Source organism: Rutilus rutilus (assembly GCF_951802725.1).
Source record: "Rutilus rutilus genome assembly, chromosome: 12".
Taxonomy (NCBI): Eukaryota; Metazoa; Chordata; class Actinopteri; order Cypriniformes; family Leuciscidae; genus Rutilus; species Rutilus rutilus.
In genome coordinates, this window is record NC_140217.1 from 30,740,335 (window position 1) to 30,753,794 (window position 13,460).

At 34.8% G+C, this 13,460-nt stretch overlaps 1 protein-coding gene across 1 annotated transcript; it reads right to left on the reverse strand.

Moving 5' to 3' along the window:
- Positions 1–45: 45 nt before the first annotated feature.
- Positions 46–13,277, reverse strand: itgb7 (integrin, beta 7). Its single transcript, XM_084425943.1, has 16 exons — positions 13,164–13,277; positions 11,126–11,174; positions 10,938–11,017; positions 8,540–8,738; positions 8,090–8,260; positions 7,110–7,351; positions 6,812–6,967; positions 6,580–6,675; positions 5,948–6,037; positions 5,187–5,327; positions 4,890–5,080; positions 2,900–3,126; positions 2,604–2,811; positions 1,292–1,482; positions 1,030–1,190; positions 46–859 (listed from the first exon to the last, which is right to left on the reverse strand). Exons 1-16 carry the CDS (start codon positions 13,191–13,193, stop codon positions 782–784), a joined length of 2,310 nt encoding a protein of 769 aa, XP_084282069.1. The 5' UTR covers positions 13,194–13,277; the 3' UTR covers positions 46–781.
- Between the last annotated feature and the right edge of the window lie 183 nt (positions 13,278–13,460).

Below are 13,460 nucleotides of genomic sequence, written 5' to 3' on the forward strand. Positions count from 1 at the left end.
TAAACTGAAATTAAAACATGAAAGAAAATGTACTTCTTTTTTTTTAACGGCATCTTTATTATTTTTCTTACCCAGACCAAGTACAAAATTACCAACAATTATTCAATACAAAAATAACAATATTAAACGTTTTGCAGTAAAGCTAATCAGACATCAACAGTAGGCCAATGTGATTCATTATAGGTCCCCTCTGGAATTTCCTATGGGAATTTAATCTAGAAAATATTCTATATACAGAAAAGTTATTTTGGATCAATGAGAAAAATAAACTCTGGTTAACTTTAATGTTTTTTTTCAACAAAATAAATAACACAAAGTCATACCTCAAACATAAATGTTGAAGCCATCATTTAAAAAATAAATTAAACTACAAATGTAAACTGTAAAGTTGCTGACATAAGGACTATAAGGACCATAAGAACTATTTCCCAGAGGAGATTCTTGAGGAACCCATGGCTTAAAAATGCAAGTTCTCTTAGATAGAGTTGTTTAGTTTTACAACAACCTGGACAGCTCCATTTAATCAAGAGAAACTCAAGGCTTTCTGTTCAGCATACATATTAATATGCATAAAATACATCACTATATTTATAACAGTCCTGTTCTCCTATACTGCAAAAAAATTATTGCTAGCTTAGAATATACATTTTAAAGAAGTTTAAATTTGCACAGTGTAAGATGTACAATAGAAAAACATTCGAAAAAAAATAAAACAAGATATTACAATAACAAACTTCGAGAGATTAACGTTTTCAGAATGTTAAATAATTTCAGAATGTTGCTATGCATTCTCTTCATTTTGCATATGCAAAGGGTTAATCACCGTTGTTGTGGCACCTTTGAAAAGAGGATTCTGGACCTGCATTGAACAGAGAAACATTAGATTGTTAAATATTCAATCTGTAAATTCTTTCATTTCACACTGAAGCACTTAAACATCATTTTGTATACACAGGTTATAATTTGCTCCACATTTATAGCCTAAACTGCTAAATGTGTTTAAGGAGTGTGTCTCTGTGTGCACATCACCTCATTCCATTCGGTCTGTTTCTGTGCTTTGACGAAGTTCTGATATTCTCTAAGGTCATATAGTTCCAGCAAGGCACGGTATATAATGATTATTACAATGCCAATAACAATGATGCCTGACACAGAGCTGCCAATTATAACTGTAGTCTTATCAATGGAACCTACAGAAGGAAATAAAAAACATTTTAACATTTGTTACATCAATTCTGTGTCATACAGATATACGTGTGGTTTAATCAAATGAATGATTTTTAATACATACGGGGCAGGTCTGCATATCGAAGAATAATTTTGCCGGTAGCACCGAGTTGTACTTCGTAGGAAATTACATCTTGATATGTGCAATGCAGCTCATGAGTGCCTTCAAGACGAGATATTTTAGCATCCAAACATTTCTTAGCGCAGACACTGTCATCAGAAGTACCATCTTCCACACGACATGCCACACATTCCCTAAAGACACATTAAAACAGAGAAAGGCATCAGTCAGACACTTTTATCCAAAGTGACTTTTCATTTGTAGTACATAGGATTCAAGGTATGCTTTAATCGAACCCATGACCTTGGAGTTGCTAACACTATATGCTCTTGGCTGGTGTTATGCATGCAGCATCAGAGCATAAAGCAAATAGTTTTATTTTTTTCATTCCACCTGGAAATACTTTTATCATGTTATCAGTTTTATCCAATGAGCACTTGAGAAAGAACTAATGACTGGATGCCAAAGATTATCCCATGTTTTCACACAAAAACAAAAAAACAAAAAACAAGTGCACTTTAAATACCCGGATGATGCACTAAATTAACAGAAAAAGAATGCAGTGTGGAATGTGCACTCAGCTGTTGCAACTTTAATCATAGATAGATATACATAGATGCCTCATTAGCCATATTGGAGCGGTCGGTGAACATTCGAGAGCGAGTTGACTGTGCATCTGCAACCGTAGTTAAACGCATGTATGAATAGAATATCTATATACGAAATAGACTTCAGCTGATGATCTTGCTAAAATAACACAATACAACGAGACAAAGGCGTCAGCTGACATTAGTAAAAGTAAAAAGATTACAATTACCTTAGTAAAAACCTGCAATATTGAGTTAATATTGAGGGCTTGATGCCCAACACATTTTCACCAATAAAAGGCTATCCCATTTGATGTGTCATCATTGATTCTTACTGTGAGTGATGGCACGCCTTCGTGTCTGGAGCGATCGAATGAGGAATCTACGTATATAAATATTCTATGACTTTAATTACAGGGGGAGGGGCGTCAGACTCTTTTGTTGAATGACAAAATAACCTTATAAACTTCATACACTACACGGATGAGTGCATAGTGTATGAGTGCATAGTGTATAAGTGCACAGTGTATAACGCGTCATTTGGGATGCAACTCATGTCACATTTCAAATGTCTTGCTATGCAACATTATAATCATTATTAAATGTATGACTTATTGAACAAACAGACAGAGGAAACTGAAATTGTGGTTTAAAGAAGAAACAAACCCACACACAACTGCACAACTCACAAAAGATAATCATATCAGATCACAGGAAGAGATACTCACTTAAACAGATTGCAAGGGTCGATGAATGTAGAGCAGTTCTCTCCCATGAAGCCTGTGTTACACTGACAACGGTTGCAAATGCATTTGCCTTGACCGCTGCAAAGCCCCTTGTCATTAAAACACTTGTCTTGGCTAGGCGAGCACTCGCACGCAGTCCCCGTGTAGTTTCCTTTACATTCACATATTCCACACTTGCATGTTCCCTGTCCTATGACAACCACGCATAGGAGTAGATAGTGAGTTTTGAAGGCGAAACGTAAAGAAACAAACACATTAAGGCCAAATATTTTGCTTACCATTACAGGACTTGCCATTATGGTTTTCACAACTATTGTCATCACACTTGCAGTACTGCCCACTGTAATGGCCTTGACACATACACTTGCCACACTCACAGGTGCCGTGTCCACTGCACACCAGAGAGCTGTTGTCAGGCCGACAGGACGCCAGCATGTTGGCGGTAGAGTCCGCATCGCTTTGTTTCACACACTCGCAGTGCTGACCCAAATACCCATCATTACAGCTAATACACACATTACACACACAATTTAAGTAAAAAATGAGAGTGAGACATACAAAAATGCACACTAGTACAAACAAAACGACATATTCACTTAAAAGATTATTTAAATATATCAATAAGTTGGCATGACATCACATATCGTTCTGGTGCTGTTTTATTTTCTTTCTTCTGTGAAACACAGAAGGAGATGGTGATTTATACGGCCAAGTAAAAAAAAAATGCATCACAAAATAAAAAAAATTACTATGTTTAGCAAAATTTACTGTCTTCTGAAGCTGTTAATCACTGAAAATGTTCTTTAAGTTTATATTCAATTATATATATATATATAATTAATTTAAAAGAAATTATGCCAAACCCCATTGTTTCCTGTCACCTGACCAATCACAACACAATGTGTGACAATTTTACTGACTGTTTACAATTCGAGACTAGCCAATTAGATTTGTGAGCTGACAGTTTTGGTGCTTTTATTTTTTGGCGCTTGGAAGAATAAATCACCATGGAAAACACCTTGGACAATCTGTCTAAGATCTCCTTTTGTGTTTCAAAGAAGAAGAAAATAATACAGGGTTGGGTGATTTTTAGTTGAATTACTCATTCCTTTGTTCCTTAATATAGTCTTTAAAGTCTTAAAGGCACAATATGTAAGATTTTTGGATAAAATATCAGTGTTATATATTTTGTTGACTTACATTATCTCAAACTAATCATTGTTATATAGCTCAACAGTTAGTCTTATTATTTGAATCTATTGTTTTCTTGATTTACCGCGAGTAACATTTTTGTACCATGCACTATTTTGTCAAGTGGCTAACATAGCAAAATCTAAAGAGCCATTTAGCAACACAAGTCATCCAGCTTTTATTAATATGATATTCTAATATTGATCTGACTTAGGCCTACCTCAATGTGCAACAAGTACCTCACACCAGCCACCGAGCTAACGCACAGAGTACGATTGTATTTTTAGCATGATGGTTTGACCTATTAAAATAGCGCTGCGTTACCCTACAACTGTAATTCGTCAAATAAAGTGACCTGTATGAGAAGTAATTCAGCACTTGGGGCTATTTCATTAGAATTAAATAAATTAATGTTAATTTAAATGATCAAATGGAACTGTAACAAAGTTCGGGTTCAGGGAAGAAGGAGGTGGATGTTTAATGTAATCTTAATCGTAAAATATACATAACAAAATAAAAGTAGTTTCCCAACCCTGTTTCAGGAGGCACACCAACAGTACACATTTAGGATGTCCCTTATCTGGCCCCTTAATTTCCGGTCTTGGAGCATGGGTGTCCAAACTTGGTCCAGGAGGGCCACTGTGCTGGAAAGTTTAGCTTCAACTTGCACACCTGCCTGGAAGTGTCTAGTATGCAAGAGCTTGATTAGTGTTTATTTGGGGCTGGAGCTAAAATATGCTGGATAATGGCCCTCAAGGAGAAGGATTGGACACCCTGTCTTTGAGTCTCTAATGCGCTGATGTTGAATCAGGTGTGCTTGATTAGGAATAGTTTGTTGGTGTGCCTCCAGGAACAGGGTTCGGAAACACTGCGATAAGCTCATGATTTCTGCCCGAGTCCCGTCGACTGTGGAGGTGAAGACGACAGCTCCCATGATTCCAAACTACGCCTTTGTTATTGTTTTGAATAAACTTCCTCTAGCAACGAAACTTACATACTGTGCCTTTAATCATGACATCTTTCACAGATTCTGTCAGCTGATGTGTAGTTCTCTGCTGAGGTGCTAGGGGGCTCTACCTGCACACGCCGCATGAGAGCGTTCCTGTACTGTTGCAGTGTTTAGAAGCCTCCTCTGGAGTACCACATTTACAGTCACACTCTGTCTCCACTGTGATCTTCACTTCCTCACTGATACCATGCATTCTGATCCGAAATGTCTGAGGCGTCTTCAGACACGCAGATGCGTTCAAACGTACTTGGAACGTAATCTATACAAATAATAAATCGCAAGAAAAAACAAAACTTATCAGACACAACAACAAACGTTTCCTGGTTTATGATAATTACGAGGAAACCACTGATGGTGGTGCTCACCTTCTCATGCTTGATGCCTTGACACTCTCCTCTCTCCTTCCATTCAGGATCTGCCTGATTCCCTTTACATGAAGACCTGTAGGACACATCCAGTTCTTTTGGAGCTCCCTCCTGCTCCAACACCAGTGTGGACGACAAATTCTGGCCCACAAAAAAATACATATTCAGTATGTATATACAAATATACAGTCTATATTATGAAATAAAAGCAAAAACATAAATATCTATGGCAAATTTGCCAGTTACATGTAGACATACAGATTATATGTAGTTATGTTTTTTCAATAAGTTGTTTAATTATTAGTTAAAGAGTTTAAAGTGTCAAAGCAAAAATAAATGTGGTCAATTGTTTCATGCTATGGTAAAATATTTTCACGTAATGACCAGTAAACTGTATAATTGACCGTTTGACTGCAGTTTCTTACACTGTGCTAGTTTAAAGTCTCTAATATGACTCCGCAGTCATATGATCATAATAATGATCACATAATAAGATAATTTAAACATAAATAATTCCAATTATGACAATTTATTGATTGATTTAGAAAGTAGGCCATGTAATAGGCACAAACACACCCAAACACAGTTTCAGTTAAATTAGTAAATGATTTAACCATTAAGCAGAAGTGAAAAACAGCAGCGAAACGATGACTATTTTGTTCCTACAGCCAATTGTAATTAGTTCAAGTGGGAAGTAGGGCGAGTGCACAAGCCACTAAATAGGGTCAAAACACAGGATAGCAAATGATGAAAACACTCACCCCATAGGCTTCAGAGATGAGATCAACAACATTACTAGAGTCATTCTTTAATACACCAACCACAGACTGAGGAATCAATGCACTCAATGCCTGTGAATATATTTGTGTGTGTGCGAAAGATGGAAAAAGAGAGGATTATATTTTAATAATACATATAAATTATTATTATAATAGATATATTTAAATATTTAAATGTATACACAATGCTGTTCAAAAGTTAGGGGTCGGTAAGATTTTTAATGCTTTTGAAAGAGGTCTATAAGAAGGAGATATATAAGTTTCTCTTATGATCACTGAGTTTGACCAAAAATACAGGAGAAACAGTAATACAATTACATTTAAAATTACAATTTTGTAAATTTATTTCTGTAGTGGTGAAGCTGAATTTTCAGCAGACATTACTTCAGTCTTCAGTGTTACATGATCCTTTTATCAAATTTTTCTAATATGCTGATTTGGTGCTCAATAAATATGTTGTGCTGCTTAAGATTTTTGTGGAAACCATAATAAATATTTTTTTCAGTATTCTTTACTGCATCAATTTAATGCATCCTTCCTGAATAAAAGTAGTAAAACTGCTCACACCAAACTTTTGAACAGTATTGTACAGTATATATATATTTCCCTCAAACCTTATATGCTGGATAAATGCCCTCAGTCACAGCAAATATGAGCTGAATATTGTTTTCCTGCAGAACTCTAGATACATGGCCCACTGATGGGTAATCCTGTAGGAGAATTGAATATGATTTTTATTTTGTCTTCATATGCAAACTATCCCACTTATATTCCTCTTAAAGTTGAATTTTTATCTACAACAGAAAACGCATAAAGAATGTTCATCATTAAATGAGCAACACTTACATAGGCTTTTCCATTATAGGAACCTTTCTCATTAAGATGACACTGTCCATTATGTGGCTGAAAGACACCACCTAGTCGTCCATCTCCTGCCATGTGGAAAGTATCATCAGATGTGTAAACCAGAATCCGTGTCACATCATGCCATCTAATCTTCTCCTGTGGTGAGAAAACAAAAAAGAAATACTTTTTCATGTACAGTAGCTTTTCACAGACTCTGATATACTGCACACAAAAATGGCAACTTGTGGATGAAATCTTTACATGTAATTCCATTCATTCATGGCAAATCAGCTCTCACCTTACAGACTGCAGCCTGCATTATTGCATCCAGACCAGCCTCAGGAGAGTCCAGGTTGCCAGAGATTTTCTGTTTGCTAACTTCTCGTTCAAACTCCTTGGCATCGTTAGTCAATGGCAGGACATTCTGAAAACTGAAAGCTGGTTGGCAGGTATCTATACGATTGGGGCAGGGGTTCTGACGTCTTGTCTTCACCTGACTGACATATGGCAACATCTCCTTATCAACAAAAGATCCAAAACCTGAAAGATGGAGAAAGGGCTTAGGATAAATGACAGAAACATAGCTCTAGTTCAACCACTGTCGATTCTTTAAAATTGCAGTTCAAATAGGTCTATTTTAATTGACAATGACGTTTTTCACTTTCTTTAATTAAGCAATAAGATAACTTGTTTTTGAAAGAAGTCTCTTATACTTACCAAGGCTGTATTTATGTATTTATTTAATACAAATGCAGTAAAAACAGTAATATTGTGAAATATTATTACAATTTAAAATAAATGTTTTGTATTTTAATATATTTTAAGATGTAATCTATTCCTGTAATGGCAAAGATATATTTTCAGCATCATTACTCCAGTCTTCAGTGTCATATGATCCTTCGAAATCATTCTAAAATGATGATTTGGTGCTCAATAAAAATGGCTTATTATTATCAATGTTGAAAACTGTGCTGCTTAATATTTCAGAAAGTTCAAAAGAACAATTTTCTTTTTGTAAAAGAAAATCTTACTGACCCCAAACTTTTGAACGGTGGTGTACTTTAAAATAAAATATTAACACAAAATATTTATTTTTGAGAAAGTTTGATAAGTTATGAAATATGAGCAGAGTATAATAAATACATTTCATATTTAAATGTATTTTCCAGACCTGGAAATACTAATTATGTTCTATTTAGAAATAATTGTCCCTAATTTGTTAAAAATTCATCATTGGTTAGCCACATTGCTGCTAGTATTTCAGTTAGCGATTCTCACCGATCCGGACGGTCTCTGTGATGTCCTTCAGCTTCTTGAGGATTTTCTGCCCCAGAGTTTTAATTTGCTCCAGATCATCTTTCATGGAATAGCTCAGGTCCATCAGGTAGTACAGATCTATAGGGTAACCCTGAGCCCTCTTAAACTCAATTGTGAATTCATATGGAACTCCTGCACACGTGAAATAAAAAAATTATTAGGGACTGCATTCACACTATTGACTAACAATGTTAAGGAGAGTCAAAAATAGGATTGTTTTTGTGCCAATTGTTATATATGGTGTATTGTATGTGTAAGATACATAAGTCTGTATATCTTAGCTGTATAATATTACATCTACTGTACATATTAAAGTGAACAATTACACTAAAGTGTAAATGCTCGGCAAATGGCTTCAAGCTTATGTTGCAATAAGTTGCAGCATGCTGCTGTATGTCTGAGTAAGCTCACCAACTCTGAGTGTAATGTTGACGTTCTGAGGTTTGAGTTGGACCACATTTTCAATATCGTTGCTGAGGTCACTGTTCTTTACATGGACCAAGGGATGTTCTCCAGGATTGATCACATTATCCCCTCTACAACTCCTGGCCTTCAGAGACTCGGGAGAATCACAGCGCCGTTCATTAGACTCGCCTGATTTTAAAAAGTCCTACATCACAAGGAAATTAGCAGTACAAGTACAATCAGTTATAAGCAATTATTATAAATGATAATAAAAATAATATACACATGTCCTTAAAAATGTGCTTCATATGGTAACATCTAAACATCTTTATTATAAGTGACCTACACCAAATCATGATACGGCTCAAATCAGGGTAGAAATAACGATTTTGATAGCAATTTATTTCACATTTACAATATAGGAGATATAGGTGTGGTTTTGTACAATTTTAATAATTTTTAAAATAATGGTTCGTTATCCCATTATACACATTTATAAATTGTATAAATGTTTATTTAATTGATTTAATGATTTATTGGTTTTAAAATTGCACAAATGACTCTGGTAAATATATGCAATATAAACCAGAATCTTCTGAAGGCTTCAGAAATGAACTGAATGAACTTTGAGCATTCTCTACTTTAAATAAAATTTCAGGAATTATAACATGGTTAGTTTACCCAAAAAAAGTAAAATTCTGTCATTAATTACTCACTCTCATGTCATTCCAAACTCAGAAGACATTTGTTCATCTTCGGAACACAAATGAAGATCTTTTTAATGAAATCTGAGAGCTTTCTGTCCCTGCATTGACAGTCTAATTTCAAGACCCAGAAAGGTCGTAAAAACATCATAAAAGTAATCTGTGTGACTCCAGTGGTTTAACCTCAGTTTTATGAAGCGAAGCGAGTACTTTGTTTGCGAAAAAAAGAAGAAAAGATTTTACCAATTAATTTACGAAAAAAATATGAATCTCCAACACGGGTCATAAGGATTAATGCATGAATAACAGAAGCCTTAACTACATGTTAGTAAATGTTTGATAGTGTAAGACTGGAAAAACTGGAAGAGAGGGCAACTCTCTGAGAAAAAAAAAGGAAATTAACATTTGAACTCTCAAACGAGAAAGTAGCACCCCATTCCAAGACGGAACCACACTGAGTCAGTCACCTCAGTATTATATTAATTTACATTTCTCTTCCTTCACTCCTGTTCCCCCATTTCATCTATCTCTCATGCTGAGATCACCTGAAATTCACCCAAGAATCTATATGGTTTAATGTGAACAATTATCACACAACGCTATACATGTTTGGTATCATTTGAAATGTCTCAGTGCGACTGGATGGAAAGCTCTATCTAGGCTCTGCCCCGGTTTGTGTCAGGCTATTTATTGGTCTGGCTGTTTGATGAGAAAGAAATTAAACGTTGTTGCAATAAACTCTATAAAAATAAGAATAATAACAAAGAATAATAATGACAGCACGGCTTGATCTTGGTTGACCAATCAGCGGGAAGGGGCGTTTTATTCCCGCCCATGTAGAGATCGAATATTCAAGATGTTTATCCATTTTGGTTTTATTGTATTTCCATTTGGCGGATTAGAACAAAGTGTGATGAAAACAAAAATAAAAATGTGGAAAAAAAACGATGCGAATATTTGTTTATATTTATGTTCATGAGAAGGGTCGAATATGTGATAAATGAACCGTTTTCTTCGTTTTGCCGTTTAGAAGACAAAAACAAAAAACCAAATTATCCGAAGGTGCACAGATCTTTCTATTAAGTTGGAGTTGTTACCATTGTGGTGAAGAATAGAGTCTGTGGTTAGGTCGAGGATGGGCTGCAAATGTTCAAGGCTTTACTGAATGTTGATTACTTGCAATATGTGATAGACCCTTTGATGGTTAAATTAGCATAAGCTAGATATTGCTAACTAGCACTTAATCATAAAGGTCTGAATTAATAGGATGTTCATGCAAATAAACTGTATGAGTTAGCATTTTCAATATTTCAACTGAATTGTAATTAACACAAATTAACATTTGTGTAGTACAACATTTTTAAGATCTAACTGAATCTTTGAGTTAGTTTACTTAATTTTTTTGAGGTAATCAGTTTCCACAAATGTTTTGAGTATTCTGAACACTCAGGGTTTTACAATGAAGCAGCTGTTAAGTTTGCACAGAAAAACATGCTCAACCACAGGTACCACAGCAGGAAAAGAGCCTCCAAAAAGAAGCACAAAGTTAAATGTGAATGCTTTGTTTCTCAGTAATCTCTTCTCTCAGTTCTCGTCAGCTCTGACAAAGTATGACATCTTCTCCATCCTGATCATGGGAAACTGACTCTTGGGGAAGGTTCAATTAAACTACTTATTGATCCATTCACATGATAACCTACCATCTGTGTGCACCACGCACATCCAGGACTCCTTATACATTCAGAACATGAAGGGTGAGATTGACAAAATGGTTCTTGCCCTAAAATGCACATAATAAAATGCACACTTTAGTAAAATAATCAAATATCAAAAGCATCAAAGACTTGTTTTACTTTTCTAAAAAGGCATGGATGTCTATGTGCATTACCTTGTATACAGTGAAAGAGAACTGTCACAGCTATCACAAAAGCCTTCATCTGCAGAAAAAGAGTGTTTTAGGTTATAATGACAAAAAGTTCATTTCGAGCTCATCGAATATATTAGAATTCTAATATGAAATATACCTTACTAATACTGTATTCCCAAGATACTGTCCATTTAGTAAAATTATTCTAATTTCTTTTTATTTCTATTTCTTTTTACACAAATATATATATAAATAAACATTGAAATATCTGTGTTTTTGGGACCAGAAAGACAAATCACATCTGATAAAATAAAAAATAAAGGATTTCTACATGTGCGTGACATACTATACCATATGACAGGCACATGAATCAAGAAAAACAGAACTAAATGCTAAATGTATTAAAAAACACAACTGCACTTCCACCATACTGTAGCCTACTTCTCATTCATGTGAACATACATAACACCAGACATGTGACAATGAGTCAGGCGTTACAAGATGGAAGTGTGCAAGCATCTGTAAACCACGGCGGCAGACAGACATACAAAACCACAGTATGTCACTCTTCCTCTTTATCGCTCAGCATTAACTATAGCACAGGGACATAGACCGGGTGAGAGACAACTCATCCAAAGGTGAAAACACACATTCTAGCATTCTTTCTCAATAGTAACAATCTGAACTTAATCTAGATGCAACTGTCAGCTGTTTTTTCAAGTATATACAGCGGGGGAAATAAGTATTGAACACGTCATCATTTTTCTCAGTAATTATATCACCAGATGTTGGTAACAACCCAAGTAAGCCATACATACAAAGAAACAAACAAAAAAATAAGTTCAGAAATTAAGTTACGTGTAATAATGTGAAATGACACAGGGAAAAAGTATTGAACACATGAAGAAAGGGAGGCGCAAAAAGGCATAGAAAGCCAAGACAACTGCTGAAAACTTACAGTAATTAAAAAGCAATCAGTGGAAATTAATAACAGCTGGTTCAGTCCCAAATGATGGCCTACAAAAAGGTCTCATTGCCAAGGTGTCACACAAGACACATCTCATGATGGGTAAAAGCGAAGAGCTGTCTCAAGACCTTCGCAACCTAATTGTTGCAAAACATAATGATGGCATTGGTTATAGGCGTCATTCTAAGCTTCTGAATGGTCCAGTGAGCATAATACGGAAGTGGAAAGACAATAATTTCACCAAAAAAAAAAAGTATATATATATATCAATTCCAAATTGTGTAGCTTAAATAATTAAGAAAGCAAATATGCCAGAATAAAATAAAGTTTGAAACAATTAATAATCCATGATTGAATACAGAAACAAAGGTTTTGCAATAGGAGCAATATGAGACAAAGCAAACAGCTACAAAATATGTAGCACCTTTTTAACAACATGATAGTTTGTATGTATTTTGTTGTTGATTTTCTAATTAAACCTTGAAAATGTTTGGAGTGGAAGTGAGGAAAAAAAAATTAAATCCACTTTTATTTTATTTTGAAGGTATTGTATAATGGTAGCCTACTCTAATTAATTAAGCTAAACCAATGTAAATTTGTAGTTACAAAACACCCAAGTAATGGCATTTTTAGGTCATTATGTAAATATTGGGTTCATAAATTGCATTGTAGAGTTAATATGTCATTACATGTCATGTAAACTGAAACAATTTTTAACCCTTTGAAAAATCTTTTACATTTTTTTAAACCCAATTTCATATTAACTATCTAGGCTAAAGTGTATTTATTTAGGTCACCTTTATTTATTGTCTACCATTAAACTAATTATTTATTTTTACTTCATTTATTTATTTCATTCATTTCAAACAAAGTGGGACACCCAACCAGTATGTTGGTCAGTCTACCAGTTTCAGCCCTACAGCAACAATTTCCTAATTCAATTAAACTAACTTGCATTTCTCCAAATTCAAATGGTACTTTTCAAACTGTTATAAACTAAACCTGTCAATCCTTAACAAAACCAAGTCAATTAGATAGAATCCAACACAACTAAATCTATTAAAATTTGAATTCATTTTAATCGTCTCTTACCGTAAATGTGAGATGTCGTGCAGAATGCATGAATGCGTATTCAAAGCGTCACTGGAGGCGTCATCATGATTCTCGTCAGAATGTTTATGGTTGTGTCTCAAAATCTATTGAGCTTTCTACCTAGATAGCATATTTGGTCGCTACAGACACTTGCAGCATGTTTGAGCAGGGTACGCGGCTATGAAGCTAAACAAACAAAAAAATACACTGAGTGTGTATGTGGTTCCCAAAAATGTCACATGCGCCTATGATGTTTAGACATGATGTCTAGATAGGAAGTTCACTAGGATTTGAGAC

Bases quoted from the DNA above. Each gene is read 5' to 3' on its own strand.
- itgb7 (XM_084425943.1), bottom strand. From the start codon at position 13,193: ATGCATTCTGCACGACATCTCACATTTACG. The intron at 6,968-7,109 runs GTGAGAGCTGAT...TTCTCACCACAG, and splicing joins TGCAGGCTGCAGTCTGTAAG to GAGAAGATTAGATGGCATGA. The intron at 860-1,029 runs GTGATGTGCACA...TGTTCAATGCAG, and splicing joins AACAGACCGAATGGAATGAG to GTCCAGAATCCTCTTTTCAA.